Source organism: Pongo pygmaeus, chromosome 19 (assembly GCF_028885625.2).
Source record: "Pongo pygmaeus isolate AG05252 chromosome 19, NHGRI_mPonPyg2-v2.0_pri, whole genome shotgun sequence".
Classification (NCBI taxonomy): domain Eukaryota; kingdom Metazoa; phylum Chordata; class Mammalia; order Primates; family Hominidae; genus Pongo; species Pongo pygmaeus.
Window position 1 is genome coordinate 12,081,837 of NC_072392.2, and position 16,337 is coordinate 12,098,173.

At 37.9% G+C, this 16,337-nt stretch overlaps 1 protein-coding gene and 1 pseudogene across 2 annotated transcripts in view; both read left to right on the top strand.

Annotated features, from left to right (window-relative positions):
* Nucleotides 1-16,337, top strand: part of MAP2K4 (mitogen-activated protein kinase kinase 4) — a 121,040-nt gene that overhangs the window by 90,113 nt on the left and 14,590 nt on the right. For both annotated transcript variants that reach the window (XM_054456258.2, XM_063656187.1), the window contains 2 exons: nt 11,672-11,749; nt 15,496-15,644. In XM_054456258.2, coding sequence (XP_054312233.1) covers nt 11,672-11,749; nt 15,496-15,644 — 227 coding nt within the window. The remainder of the gene's footprint in view (nt 1-11,671; nt 11,750-15,495; nt 15,645-16,337) is intronic.
* Nucleotides 79-5,692, top strand: LOC129016785 (dynein light chain Tctex-type 1-like; annotated as a pseudogene).

Sequence of the window (16,337 nt, forward strand, 5' to 3'; positions counted from 1 at the left end):
CATTAGCAGAATTCATTATGTATTACAGAGTCTGAGGCTGTATGTTTTGAATATTGTTAGTCCCTTTTTTGGGGGTAGATGAAGCACATCAACAAATGCAAAGGTAGAGGCCTTCAGTATTTTGCAACCTGGAGCCTCTTTTCCTGCAAAGAGACAGATGTACACTATCCATCCATAGATATCACACTCATCTTACCCCAGTATATTTGCATACAGTGTTCCTACAGCCTGGATTTTGATCTGTGTTTGAATGAAAATGTAGTGTCTGTATTTCAGACATTCCCTAGGTGTTAATGTCTTTCTTCAATGTTGCCATGATTCTTTGGGGACCAGCACACTACTAAATGTGACACATAAGGTTTTGTGGTTGTTTCTTGAGGCCTTCCTGCCAGCAGCATTTCTTTCCATCTTTGTACACTCTTAAACTAAAGATAAGCTTAGAATTGAATAAAATTTTTCTTTCTTGGTTTTCTCCTTGATACATATGTTTTCAAACCTAGTGCTATAAATAATAAAAAAGTAAGAGTCGCAGGCTAGATATTATAGGTGTTCTAGATTGTTTATGAATGGATAGGCTTAGTGCTACTACAAATTCAACTTACTGCATTTTTCAGTCCTCTTTTGGTTTTGTTATATCTTCCCATATCACTTTTTCTTCAGATGAACATGTAAAAGGGGTGTGTGTGTGTGTGTGTGTGTGTGTGTGTGTGTGTGTGTGTGTGTGTGTGTGTGTGTGTGTGTGTGTGTGTGTGTGTGTGTGTGTGTGTGTGTGTGTGTGTGTGTGTGTGTGTGTGTGTGTGTGTGTGTGTGTGTGTGTGTGTGTGTGTGTGTGTGTGTACACCTAACCTGTGTGGTAAGACCTTTTAAACTTTCGGTTTTGTGGATATTGACTGGCTGGGCAGATTTCTTGACTCAGTTTGGAAGATCATTTGTTTATCGTGATAACTAGGGATAAATGGCACAATAGTTTCAAAGGCAAGAAATAAAAAAAATTAGACATGGAGCATTTGGGAAATGTGATTTACATATTTATTAAGGGTACCCTGAGAATGAAATGAAATTGTTATCTACAGTTTTAGGGCTTGTCTCAATACTAACAGTGACTAAATGTTTTTGTTGTGTGACACTGACTAGAATTATATTTGATTGAAGCAGGCTTTGAAAATGCAATTGCAGTCCAGATAAAGTAGAATATTTTGAATTCAGTTTTAAAGAAAGACTCAGACTTTCTTTAAAACACTTTCTTCATTCTTGTTTAGAGATATGCTTTGCAGGCCCAGGAGATGTAAGACTTCTGTTTTCTTGCTGACCTTCATCTCTGGAACACAAAGTCTGATAAACTCTCTGCCTTTAATCTTTACTGGACCAAATGAAATTCTTCTGTCCATTCTCATCTTTCAAAGCCTGTTATAGATAGACAAGAACTCAATCAATGTTAATTTTAAAAGCCTTCAAGTGGTTTGACTTTTCTTCAGATATTGACAAAACCTATTGGAGGTATGTCATTTTATTTGAGATTTATAATTGTCTTTAGTCTATAGGACTTAGGGTTACTCATTAGATTGTGCAACATAAAAAAGTAAATAAAATGTAGAGTTTATGCATAAAATTTCCCGTAAACTGATTTCCTGTAAACATTTTCCCAACTCCATACCCTGATATAGGTACACAGTCTTATGTTGCTTAACCATGGGAATATGTTCTGAGAAGTGTGTTGTTAGGCAATTTTGTTGTGCAAAATCAGAGTGTACTTACACAAACCTAGATGGTATAGCCTACTACACACATAGGCTATATGGTACAGCCTGTTGCTTTTAGGCTACAAGCCTATATAGCATGTTACTGTGCTAAATACTGTAGGTAATTATATCACAACAGTAACTATTTGTGTATCTAAATATAGAAAAGGTACAGTCAAAATATGGTGTAAAGGAGGTAGAGGCGACGGGCCGGAGGAAAGATAGAAGACTACCAGGCTGCGGAGGAGACTGCTTTTGTTGTTGATGAAGTGAGCAAATTGTGAAAGAGGCTATAGAAAGTGCAGTTGGTGGTAATGCTTATCAACACAGCAAAGTGAACCAGTGGACCACAAATGTAGTTGGAACAAACTTCAAGCCAACTCACCAAGCTGGGAAAACCACTTAAATACATTGTGACCTGTGTAATTATGCAAAAGAATGGAGCTGGATTACACATGGCAAGTTCCTGCTTCTGGGACAGCTCTGCTGACAGGAGCTGCACTGTGCGATGGGAGAATAAAACCATGTACTGCGTTGTCGGCACCTTTGGACTGTGTATTGGACCTCCTAGTCCAGCCTATGACCTTCCTCCGGTAGTTCATCTTCTAGCACCAGTTATGAATTGAGTGAACTGTTTTCTCGTTCTTTTTAAGTCTGTTTTGTGGCACTCTCAAAATGTAGAGGAAAAAACCAAATGACCGCACTGTTACATGAACTGTACGCTGAAGTCAGATGAGTATCCCTGTAGGTCGCCTGCAGCCTGTATTGCCACTTGTAACTCTGAATATTTCTTTTCAAAGCTGCTAAAATCTGAAATCTGCTAGTGTGAAACTTGCTATACTCTCTGAAATGATTCAAATACACTAATTTTCCATACTTTATACTTTTGTTAGAATAAATTATTCAAATCTAAAAAAATATGGTATAAAAAATAAAGAATGGTTCACTGGTATAAGGCACTTATCATGAATGGAGCTTACAGGACTAGAAGTTGTTCTGGATGAGTCAGTGAGTGTTAAGTGAATTTGCAGGCCTAGGACGCTACTGTAGACTTTATAAACACTGTACACTTAGGCTACATGACATTTATAAAAATTTTTTTCTTCAGTAATAAATTAACCTGAGTGTACTGTAACTTTTTTACTTTATACACTTTTTAATTAAAAAATTTTTTTTTTACTTTTTTGTATTAACACTTAGCTTGAAACACAAACACACTGTAGAGCCATACAAAAATATTTTCTTTCTTTATATCTTTATTCCGTAAGGCTATTCTGTTTACTTGTTTATTCTTTTTAAGCTTTTTTGTTAAAAACTAAGACATCATCCTAGGCCTATACATGGGCGGGATCAATCACTGTCTTCTACATCCACATCTTGCCCCACTGGGAGGCCCTCAGGGGCAGTAACACGCAGGGAGCTGTCATGTCCTATGGTATCAATGCCTTCTTTGTAATACCTCCTGAAAGACCTGCCAGAAGCTGTTGATAGTTAACTTTTTTTTTTTAATAAGTAGAAGGACATCAAGTATAGTGTACTGTACATAATTGTATGTGCCCTACTTTTAAATGACTGGCAGTGCAATAGGTTTGTTTAAAACAGCATCACCATGAGCGTGAGTAATGTGTCACTCTACGTTATAGGGCTATGGTGTCATTAGGAGATAGGAATTTTTCAGCTCCATTATAATCTTATGGGTCAACCTTTGTATATGTGGTCTGTCATTGACCAAAATGTTGTTTTGCAGCACGAGACAATTTCTGTATGTGGGTATGGATGTGCCAAAACACTTGAAAGTTAGTTGCAGATATCGTGCATTTTATTCTAAACACTTCAGTGCATATCTCCCAAGAAAAAGACCATTCTTCTACATAACCACGATATCATTACCACACCTAAAAAAAAAAACAAGAATGTCATCTTTGAGCATCCCCATTCCAAAAATTCAAAACCCGAAATGCTCCCAAATATGAAATGTTACCAGCACTAGTATGACCCAAGTGGAAAATTCACCTGACCTTATGCGATGGGTCACATTCAAAATGCAGGTGCACCACATCTTTTTTATTCAGTGTTCCCAAGGTAAAAAAGACCCTTGTGGCCCCCTTTAGCTGCAATATATCTTTTCCACACATGCCCAGATTTTCCCCATGTAAGCATGCCTACAAAGGGTAATAAAATGGCATGTATGCAGGCCAGATGTGCTAATAACAGGTTCCACACTATACCCCACATGGGGCCAAGACCTACCTGCATTACTCACTGTATTTTTTGGGTTTTTTTGCTCAGTAGCTTAAAGTTAATGTTGAAAATGTCAAAGAGGCCTGCAGATACCCCTAGAGAGACAGCAGTTTGTTAAAGGGGATAAAGGGAAAGTGTTTATGTTTATAGCACAGAAAGTCAAGCTGTTAGAGAAACTGGACAATGGTGTAAATGTGAAATGTCTTACAGAAAAGTGTGGTGTTCTTATGACCACCATATATGACCTGAAGAAACAGAAGGAGAAACTGCTGAAGTTCTGTGCTGAAAGTGATGAACAAAAGTTACTGGAAAATAGAAAAACACCACAAAATAGCTAAAAATGAAGATCTTGGTAATGTATTAAAAGAGTGGATCTGTCAGACTCACAGTGAACACATGCCATTTCATGCTCATCATGAAATGGACACCTATCATGAAGAACTGAAAATTGAAGGGAACTGTGAAGATTCAACAGACTGGTTATAGAAATTTGAGAAAACACATAGCATTAACTTTTTAAAGATTTATGATGATAAAGCATCTGCTGATCATGAAGCAGTGGAGAAATTCATTGATGAATTCGCCAGGGTTATTGATGATGAAAATTCAACATCAGAACAGGTATAATGCTGATGAAACATCACTGTTTTGGCATGATTGCCCCGGAAAGACACTACAGCTGATGAGACAGCCCCTGCAAAATTTAAGGATGCCAAGGGCAGAAAAACTGTGACGGGATGTGTTAATGCAGTAGGCCCGTATAGGTATAAATCTATAGGAGGCAAAAGCTTGCATCCTTCCTGTTTTCAAGGAGTGAATGTCTTACCAGTCCATTATTATGCTAATCAAAAGGCCTGGATCACTTGGGATACCTTTTCTGATTGGTTTCATAAACATTTTATACCAGTGCCTTATCCTTATTGCAGGGAAGCTGGACTGAAAGAAGAGTGAAAGATTTTGTTATCCATTGACAACTGTTCTGCTTATGCTGCAACCGAAATTCTCATAAAAAATAATGTTTATGCCATGTACTTTCACCCAAATGTGACTTCATTAATTCAGCCATGTGACCAGGATATCCTTAGATCAGTGAAGGGTAAATACAAAAACACTTTCTTGAACATCATACTAGCAGCAGTGAACAGAGGCGTGGGTGTGGAAGGTTTTCAGAAGGCGTTTAGCATGAAGGATGTCATACATGCTGTTGCCAGCACTTGGCCAACAGTGACTAAGACAGTTGTGCCTGCTTGGCATAACCTCTGGCCTGTGACTATTCAGTGATGATGATGATGATGGACAAGGTAGTGACTTGGATGGATTCCATATGTTAAAGTGAGAAAAAAATGATATCTGATCTCCTTTTGTATGCAAAAAATACATCTTTAGAGTCTATCAGTAAACTGAAAGAAGGGGATATCAAAGAAGTTTTTATTATCAAATAATGAAGCTTCAGTTTTTCATTTATTGACCAATGATGAAATAGCTGAAATGGTTCTGAATCAAGGTAAATGTGATACTTAGTGATAATGAAGATGACGTTAACACCAAGGAAGAAATGCCCATAGACAAAGTGCACATTCTGCATATCGAAAGAAACTATCAACAGAGTAAACGGACAGTCTACAGAATGGGAGAAGATATTTACAAACTTGCGTCAAACAAATTTCTAATATCCAGCATCTATAAGGAACTTAAATTTATAAAAAAGAAAACAACCTCATTAAAAAGTGGGTAAAGGACGTGAACAGACACTTTTCAAAAGAAGACATGCATGCATCCAACAAGCATATGAAAAACACAATGTCACTGATTATTACAGAAATGCAAATCAAAACCACAATGACTGACATCTCACACCAGTCAGAATGGCTGTTAAAGTCAGAACAACAGATGCTGGTGAGGTTATGGAGAAAAGGGAATACTTATATACGGTTGGTGGAAATGTAAATTAATTCAACCATTGTGGAAAGCAGTGTGGTGATTCCTCAGAAAGCTAAAAACAGAATTGTCATTCAACCCAGCAGTTCCATTACTGGAAATGGGTATATACCAAAAGGAATAGAAGTCATTCTGTCATAAAAACACATACACACATGTTCATTGCAGCACTGTTCACAATAGCAAAGACATGTAATCAACCTAAATGCCCATCAGTGGAAGACTGGATAAAGAAAATGTGGTACATATACATTGTGGAATACTCTACAGCCATAAAAAATGAGAGCATGTCCTTTGTGGGAACATGGATGGAGCTGTAGGCCACCCATTAATATCTAAGGATACTTAGCAAACTAATGCAGGAACAGAAAATCAAATACCACATGTTCTCATAAGTGGGAGCTAAATGATGAGAACACGTGGACACAAAGAGCAACAAAACAGACACTGGGGCCTACTTGAGTGTGGGACGTGGGAGAGGATCAGAAAAAATAACTATTGGGTACTAGGCTTAGTAACTGGGTGACCAAATGGTCTGTATAACAAACCTCTGTGGCATGACTTTACCTATATAACAAACCTGCATGTGTAATCCTGGGCCTAAAGTAAAAGTTTAAAAAAAATAAAAATTAGGCCGGGCGTGGTGGCGCACGCCTGTAATCCCAGCACTTTGGGAGGCCGAGGTAGGCTGATCACTTGAAGCCAGGAATTCAAGACCAGCCTGGCCAACATGTGAAACCCCATCACTACTAAAAATACAAAAATTAGCCAGGCACAGTGGTACATGCCTGTAATCCCAGCTACTCAGGAGGCTGAGGCATGAGAATTGCTTGAACCTAGGAGGCAGAAGTTGCAGTGAGTTGAGATTGTGCCACTACACTCCAGCCTGGGCAACAGAGCAAGATTCTGTCTCAAAAAACATATATATATAAATAAAAAGGAAAAAAACTAAAAAAATTTTTTTAAAAATGGAAACAAGCTCCCTCATCCCCCCACCCCCCCCAAAAAAAGAAAAAATGCTCTTGATGAAAATGTGTAATGGACTTATTAAAGGATTAGAGCAGTATGCATTCATAACACAACAAGAAATGTCAATTTATAAAACTGAAGAGAGACTCATAAGACAAAAACCATTGTTAATGAGGCAGATGACTTGGGAGGAAACATTTTACAAAGCCATCTAGCAGAATGCCTCCTCATTACTAGAGGACCCACTTCTGGCCCCTCAAATGCTTCTGATGTTTCTTCTCACCTAAAAAAATAAAATACAGTGTACACTAGCCTTTTAATCAAAACACAGCATCGTAGTTGGAGGTTGAAAGCTTGCAGCTGTTGTTGCTGCTATTTAACAGCTGATGCAGGTATTCTGGTGATGCTACTGTGCTGCTTAGTTCCCCAGAACTCATTGTTTTTCACTGTATTGATACGTCATATTTTTTACTGTTAAGTATTTGTGTGTGAACAAGTGTAAGACAATGATTGCCTATTAATAGCATGTAAATACCGAGTCCGGAATGATGGTGATGCAACCACAGATTGTCTACCTGGGTGGCTGAGATAGTGACGCTTTTGCTTTTTGGTGCTTCAGTGTACACAAACTTTGTTTCATGCACAAATTTATTTAAAATATAATATAAAATTACCTTCAGGCTATGTATATAGTTGTATATGAAACATAAATAAATTTCACGTTTAGACTTGGGTCCCATCCCCAAGATATATTATTATGTATATGCAAATATTCCAAAATTTGAAAAAATCTGAAATCGAAACACTCAGGTTCCAAGCTTTTTGGATGAGGATTTTGGATGAGGAATACTCAATCCGTGTTATCTAATACATAGTTCATACTCAGATTTCCCATATGTCAAAAAAACTATCTTTTAGCTGTCAATCCAGGATCACATAAAGATTCCATACCAGCTACTCAGGAGGCTGAAGTAGGAGAATGGCGTGAACCCAGGAGGCGGAACTTGCAGTGAGCCGAGATCACGCCACTGCACTCCAGCCTGGGCGACAGAGTGAGACTCCGTTTCAAAAAAAAAAAAAAAAAAAGATTCCACATTCTCCACATTGATTTTAGTTGTTACATTCTTTATTTTAATATATACTGGGCTTGATCATTCTTTTTGTTTTCTGTGACATTGGCGGTTTTGGAAGTGTTTTCAGAAAGTCTTGCATTCTTATAATATCTGATTGTTCCCTCATGATTAGATTCAGACTACAACTATTTTTAGACATGCATACTTCATGTATGAGGAGTGCTTTTTATTGCATAACATTGCAAAGCACATAATGGTTACTATTTGTAATGTTTACAGACATTCCTTTTTTTTAAGCAGTTAAAACAGTTGCAGAATAGAAACTGGTATGTTTCTCTATTTAGGTCTTCTTGCCATCTCTCAGCAATGTTTTATAGTTTTCAGTGTGCAGCTTTTGAAGACCTTTTAAATTTATTTCTAAGGAATTCATGGTTTTTCGATACTGTGAAAGGAAAATAAAAACTTGGGACCCCAATTTACTATGCCAAAACAAAAAATTCAGCTGAAAGCTGAGTGGTGTAAATAAAAAACTGCCTTTCCTTTTGTTCTTAAGCAGATAGCTACAGATAAAGTGTTAAATATCTCCACAGGTAGCTATTCTGTCACCTTATCTTATTTAAGTGCTAACTTACTGAGGATGAGAGGAATACATAATCGACTATTCCGTACTTGCTCCTTTTCTCTTGCAACATACGGATTCGGTAATGTGACCACACCCTCCCTCGTCCTCCTGCTGCCTGCTTTTCCCCTTTATTGAAGCCCTCAAAATCATATTTGGAGAAAGGCACAAACTTCCCTTTCAGGCATGTCCTTAACCTTGGCAAGATAAACTTCTAAATTGATTGAGACCTGTCTCAGATTTCTTTTTGTCTTAGAATACTCTTATTGGGAATGGAATTAAAAATATTTTCCAATATCTTGCTAGTATTATATAGAAATACAGCTGCTTTGCATGTGTTAACATTGGATCCTGTGACCTTGCTTGTTAGTTTTACTATTAGTTTCAGTAGGAATTCTCTGTGTCTGTGAATAAAGATAATGCTTGTTTTCCCCCTTGCCTTTCTATACTGGCTGGGTCCTCCAGTAGAATGCTGAATAGTAATAATAATAGTAGGCATATTTGCCTTATGCCCAATATTAATTAAAAAGAAAGTGTTCTATATTTCACCAGTAAGTATAATGCTAACTCTTGGTTATTTTAGATGCCCTTTATGGAAATGAAGATGTTTTCTTCTCTTAGTGTGTTGTTATTTCTGTTGTTATTAGTGGGTTTTAAATTTTGTCAGATGCTAATTCTACATTTATTGAGATGATCACATTATTTTCTTCCTTTCTATAAATAATGGTGTATTGCATTGATTTTCAAGTATTAAGCTAGTATTGTATTCTTGAGATAAACTCTACTTGGTTATGATACATTACCTCTTTGTATGTTGCTGGATTAGGTTTGCTCATATTTTGTTATTTTTGTGTCTTTGTGTACAAGGGCTATTAATTGTCTTGTAATGACTTTGCCAGGTGTTCAAAAATCGTTATGCTGCCCTCATGAAATGAGTTGGGAAGCATACCATCTCTCACTTTTTTGAAAAAAAAAAATTTGTGTAAGACCAGTGTTATTTCTCGCATATTTGAAAAGAGTTCACCAGTGAGCCCATCTGGGTGTGGACTTTTCCTTCTGGGCAGATTTTTAATAACATTCATTAAGTAACATAGTTTAAAGGTTATTCACACTTTGATATTCTTTTTGGTAGGTTTTCATTTTCAGAAAATGTTTCTATTTCATCTGTTTCTGTAAGAACAGTAGTAATGGCCCCTCTTTCATTCTGATTTTAGTAATTTGAATCTTTTCTTTTTCTGTGGGTCAGTGTAGCCAAAGGTGTGTCCATTTTATTGATCTTTTCAAAGTACTGTTGGTTTTCTTGACTTTTCTCTATTGTTTTTCTATTCCTGTTTTACTTGTCTTCACTTTACTTTTTCTTACGTTCTTCCTTCTGCTTGCTTTGGGTTTCATTTGTTCTTTTTTTTTCTAATTCTTTAAGCTATAAAGTAGGTTTGATTTGAGATGTCTTCTCGTCTAATGTATGCCTTTTACACTATAAATTTTCTTCTGAGCACTACTTCTATAACCCACAGATTTTGGTAAGTTGTAATTTCATTTTCATTTAGTTCAATTTTTTAACTATTTCTTGAGACTTTTTTGATCCATTTTTCATTTAGAGGTGTGTTGTTAAATCTCCAGATATTTGAGGACTTTGCAGTTACCTTCCTGTTACTGATTTCTAATTTATTTATTTTGTGATCTGAGAACATGCTTTGCACGCTTTCCATCTTTTAAAACAAGGTGTGTTTTATGCCCCAGAATGTGGTCAGGATTAATGAATTTCCATGCTAGTTTGGGGAAAATGTTGATCTTGATGATGTTGGATGGAGTATTTTTTCTCTTGGTTGAATATCTGGGATTTTAATGTGTACCTTATCAGGCAAATACATATATTTACAACAAAAAAAAGTAAATAGCTTACAGTGAATTTTATGCAGCACAGTACTCATGCTCAAAGCAATATACAGAGGTCTTTAGTTGATGCTTTCAGGCAGAGAATGTAATACAGTCAACTATTACGCTTCTCTGGGCATTTCTTTCAACAGCAGTTAATCTCAGACTTAGTGAAGGATCCATTGTCAACTCTGTGCCAACAGGACCCTCTCTCTCTCTTCCCTTTTCCTGACACATCATTTAGATGGTCCCTAATTTCAAGGAAATGTAAAGATGTTCCTTTCACAGAAATTACTAAAAATGATTTCTGCAGTACATAGGATAATATATTACTGTCTTGGCAGTGCTTTAATTTGGCTACAAATGACTAACAGACAAATATCTTTACACATGTGTAGTGATAAATTTAGCTTTATTGTGAAGTATGGGTGGAATAATTGTGATAAATTTAGCTCTTGTTTTGCTTTTGTGTCCCAAATATATTGTGGTATGGCCTCTTCCACCGAACAAAGTCTTTTAAAAATCAAAGACAGTCTTTTTTGTTTGTTTGTCACTCATTGCCACAAATTTGACCTAATTCTTTTTTTAAAATCTTTTTATTTTTTAATTTTTTTTTTGAGACGGAGCCTCGCTCTGTCGTCCAGGCTGGAGTGCAGTGGCGTGATCTCGGCTCACTGCAGGCTCCGCCTCGCGGGTTCACGCCATTCTCCTGCCTCAGCCTCCTGAGTAGCTGGGACTACAGGCACCTGCCACCAGGCCCAGATACTTTTTTGTATTTTTAGTAGAGATGGGGTTTCACCGTGTTAGCCAGGATGGTCTCGATCTCCTGACCTCATGATCCACCCGCTTCGGCCTCCCAAAGTGCTGGGATTACAGGCGTGAGCCACCGCACCTGGAGACCTCGTAATTCTTTATGTTTTTCAGTTTTCTTCCTTTGTCTTCCTCTTCCCTCAGCTTCAGCTTTGTAAATGCTTTTGAGTCTTTGAGGGGAATAGTTAAATGAATTGCTTAGTGTTCTCTTTATGGAAGTAGCCATTAAGTTTTTTGTTGTTTGTTTTTATGATAATGATGACTTCCTATTACTAACATTCTAACGCTAGACATGGATTCCTCTAGGAATGTACTGGCATTTTGGCTGTCTACCCAGCTGTTGCTTCCATTTGCCTATTCCTTGAGTGTAAGGCAATTAATAACTTACACTTGTCTTTATGTTCCAGCCTGAAAGAATAGACCCAAGCGCATCACGACAAGGATATGATGTCCGCTCTGATGTCTGGAGTTTGGGGATCACATTGGTATGTTTATGCTGATTCAACCTTGTTACAGTAGCGTAACAATAAGAAATTTAGAAGTGAAAGAAAACTTAATCAGACTTCCCCGTTCATTAAGAACTATAATCATAGACACTATGGTTTTAAGTTGCTGAAGAAAAAAAGTATGTATTTATTTACTTTAAAAATCAAATCAGACTTGATTATTTCCCTTGAAGTTATGTGAAGTGTCTAGAGCCCTTTAATGTTTTAACTGGATCTCTTGGCCACAGATAATAGGAGTCAACTATTATCTGCAACTGCACTAAGAATGGGAACAGGACAAGCCAGCTTACCTGCAGTCAATTCATTGATGAAGGCACATAGGCTTCTCCCATCTCAGGCAAGGTGTAGTATGTCCAGTAATACTGTATGTAGTGTGTATATTAAGTATACATATTTTTATATGTGGAAAATAGTTTCTACTTGCAACATTCTATTCACTGAATAGAAAAATCACAAGTGAATGAGCTGAAAGTAATTCAGTTTTTGAGGGACAATATATTAGTCCATTCTCACACTACTGTAAAGAACTGCATGAGACTGGGTAATTTATGAAGAGAGGTTTAATTGCCTCACACTCCACAGGTCGTACAGGAGCAGGGAAGAGAGAGAGTGAAGGGGAAGGTGCCAGACACTTTTAAACAACCAGGTCTCATGAGAACTCTATCATGAGACAGCACTAGGGGGATGGTGCATTAGAAACCACCCTCATGATCCAGTCACCTCCCACCAGGCCGCTCCTTCAACACATAGGGATTATAATTCGACATGAAATTTGGGTGGGGACACAGAGCCAAACCATATCAGACAAGAACTACCTAGGTGATAATTCTAAATGAAAGTTCTACCTTAGAACAACACTGAGAAAGAATAATAAGAAAGCTACTTAATTTGCAACAAGCAAGCGCAATTATATAAACTCTTCTTTCTTACCTATGGACTGTATTGAAATTTTGGTTTCATTTAAAATATCTGTATTAGTTCAGGCTGCTCCAACCAAATGCTGACATCTGGGCTATAATCTTACCAAGAACAGAAATTTCTCACAGTTTCGGAGGCTGGGAAGTCCAAAATCAAGGCACTGACAGATTTGGTGGCTAGTGAGGGCTTGCTTCCTGGTTCATAAACAACTATCTTCTTGTTGTAGTCTCACAGGGCAGAAGAGGCAAGAGAGCTATCTGGGGTCTTTCTTACAAGGGCACTAATTAGATTCATGAGGGTTCCACCCTCGTGACCCCATCACTTCCCAAAGATCCACCACCAAATACCATCACATTAGGGATTAGGCTTCAACATATGAATTTGTTGCGGGGTGGGACACACAAACATTCAGTCTCTAGCAGTATCTTTGCTCATTTCCTTTTTACCAAATTTTGTTTTGAAGTCTTAGATTTATTTTCTTGTGCTTGCTGTTCTACCAGGACTTGCTGGGTTTTTCTGATTTGGGATAGCTTCTTTAGCTGCTTCTGCATTGAAGGTGAATTTTCTATCCCTAGATGAGGCTGTCCTGTAGGTAGGCAGGCCAATCCTATTCTTTCATTTTCTCCCATTTTCAGTTTTTGCTACCTAAGGCTCTATAGCCCAGAAATACACAGGTTCAGAGCAATGAGCTTTTTTTGTAGCTTATTAAACAATCTTCATTTGCTCATTGGTGTTACATGTTTCTAGGATCTTCTCTGTGATCAGAAGCACATAACCTTGTTAGTTATTCTTGATGAATCATATTGCTAGGCCTAGAGAATTCTTCGTATAGAGAGTTGAAGGCCAACAGCTCACCTCTGCAGAGGACTTTCATTTACTTTACTTTGTGACCAAATATAGGAAATACCTTCTGGAATCTTTTCTCATTGTGAAGCCAACCAGCTAAAGAAGAGATTCTTCTTTAGACAGGAGAGAACATGGATCTTGGGCATCTTTTAGGTTTGGCAACTGGTCCCAAAGACTGCAGCAAGACCTAGAGCTTCCAGCTGAGGCAACTATCTGCATACACAGGATATTTACAATTCAGAAATACTTATCTATGACTAAACAGTTATGTTTTAAAAGCAAGTATGTACTTCTTTACAGAAAGAAAATTTTGTTTTGTGAAAGGTTTTAACAGAAAAGCAAGTTTCTTTTAGTACTTTTAGCTAAACCTTGTTGTTTAAAAGGTATTCTGTGCTTACAGTTGGTTCATAATTTATTTTTCATAGGGACAATCTTATAAAAATTATGAAATGTATGAAATTAATTTCTAAGATCCTAAGTCCTTTATTTTACGATATGCAGCCAACTTTTCCTTCTATTATTAAAACACAAGAAGGAATCTAATGAAGTTATTCCTAATTCTGTGAATTACCAGGAAGGTTTATGTCTTGAAAAGCATTTATAATTTTAACAAAAAGAAACTTCAGCTAATGGAATACATTTTTCTGTGTGTGTATGCATGCATGCCTGCTTACTTTTGTGCACACATGTGTGTAATTAGAAACAACAGTGAGCTGACAGAGGCATCCTTTAGGGAGGAAACGGAATCAGTGTTCTGAGAGTTCTCTCTCTCTTCATGTATGCCATCTTCCTCTGTAATATGTTTGGAGCCTCATCCTCATGTATCAGTCACCTGTCAGTGCATGTAGAATGGGATTCATTATGCCATGGTGCAGATTTAAATACGTTTCTTGGAAAAAGCAAAATGTGTAGATTTTTTTTTGAGATGGAGTCTCTCTCTGTCCCCCAGGCTGGAGTGCAGTGGCGCAATCTCGGCTCACTGCAAACTGCGTCCTGGGTTCATGCCATTCCCCTGCCTCAGCCTCCTGAATAGCTGGGACTACAGGCGCCTGCCACCACGCCCAGCTAATTTTTTGTATATTTAGTAGAGACGGGGTTTCACGGTGTTAGCCAGGATGGTCTCTATCTCCTGACCTCCTGATCCACCCGCCTCAGCCTCCCAAAGTGCCGGGATTACAGGCGTGAGCCACCGCGCCCGGCCTAATTTGTAGGTTTTCACTATTTTTCAGGACAGAAAGGGAGATAGATGAGAGTATGATTCATTGGTTATTAGAGAATATTTTTTTTTGACCCTTGATAGGATTGGGACATACGTAAGACTCTTCAGATCTCTTCTGGTGTGGCTTAGAGGTACTGTCTTGAGCCCTTTATTGGGGCTTCAGGGTGCAGGGTTTGACCCTGACTTTATTTCTTCACTACTTGTAAAATCTGGTTGTGGTTGAAATTGTAGTATCTGCAGAATAGCTGTAGAGCAGGATTTGCACATTGTTTCCTCCAAGCTCAGATTAGGCTTTTGTTTGTTGGATGTTCTTTTGCCTTAAAAAGGAATCTAACCACTATTACGGACCAAGGCCTTCCTGTAAGATGGCTACAAATTGTGCATACTCTATACTGAAATCGTTATAAAACCAGTCTTCCAGACTTTCTTATAAAGAAGTCAGAACCAGAGGCTGCCCTGGAGCATGCATTGTAGGGACATTGTCTAGGCTTAAGTTTTGTGTTCCCATGTATTCCAAGTCCTTGAATTTGGTTGATTCAGAATTCTCTATATTATCCTGATTTCTAAATATAACTTCTACTTAGCCTTTATGATTCTGAAGATTCCTCTCCAAGCTAACCTGTGTTTAATTCAAGGCTTTACAAGAGTTTTGCTTGTAGTTTAGATTTCTTTGTGGCCATTCCAGTGGGGAGTAGTAAATGATGCCTGGTGTATTTTGCTCTTTCCTCTTTGTTCTCTTTAGTATGAGTTGGCCACGGGCCGATTTCCTTATCCAAAGTGGAATAGTGTATTTGATCAACTAACACAAGTCGTGAAAGGAGATCCTCCGCAGCTGAGTAATTCTGAGGAAAGGGAATTCTCCCCGAGTTTCATCAACTTTGTCAACTTGTGGTGAGTACCTGATTTATGAATGGTCGAACACGCGTGGTGAGAATAGTGAGATTTACTTGGTCTTAGCAGCATTGGTACTTTACATGGAGGAAGGGGACCCTTGGTCACATCACCCTGCTTTTCAAGCTGGGACTCTGGATCACTGTGGCTGTATGGAAAGTTACAGCTAGCTGGGAGAGGCATCACCTTCTTATTCTGCTACTCAGGTATTGGTGAAAAACAGCCATGAGTGGTGGAGAAGCTGCTGTCTCCAGACTTCCAGTACCTGGTACAAGAAATACCAGGTTAAACTTCTAGGTGAGACTGATCATCTTACTCTAATGTGGTTCTCACAATGCAATTGCACCAAAATCACCTGGAAGCATTTACTGAATCAAGACCTTGCCAGATCAGACTTTCAGGGTTGGATCTCTGTTCTGACATTACATAGAAAACAGTTGGTTATATGTAGTAGGGTCACATCCACACGCAAAGTGTAGTTGGTAGAACTATATATGTTTGCTCTCTGAAACCTTACTCCAAGGAAGATGTGAACCCCACACCTGTTGTTGTTTGTCTACCTTTTTAATAGTTTGTTGTGTGTTTGTGTATATGTAGCACCTAAGAATAAACATATGCAGATACGGCAGTAATATAATCATGCTTTATACTGTTTTAGTTTCTTTTAAATAAAATCTTTTTGTGTTATCATTT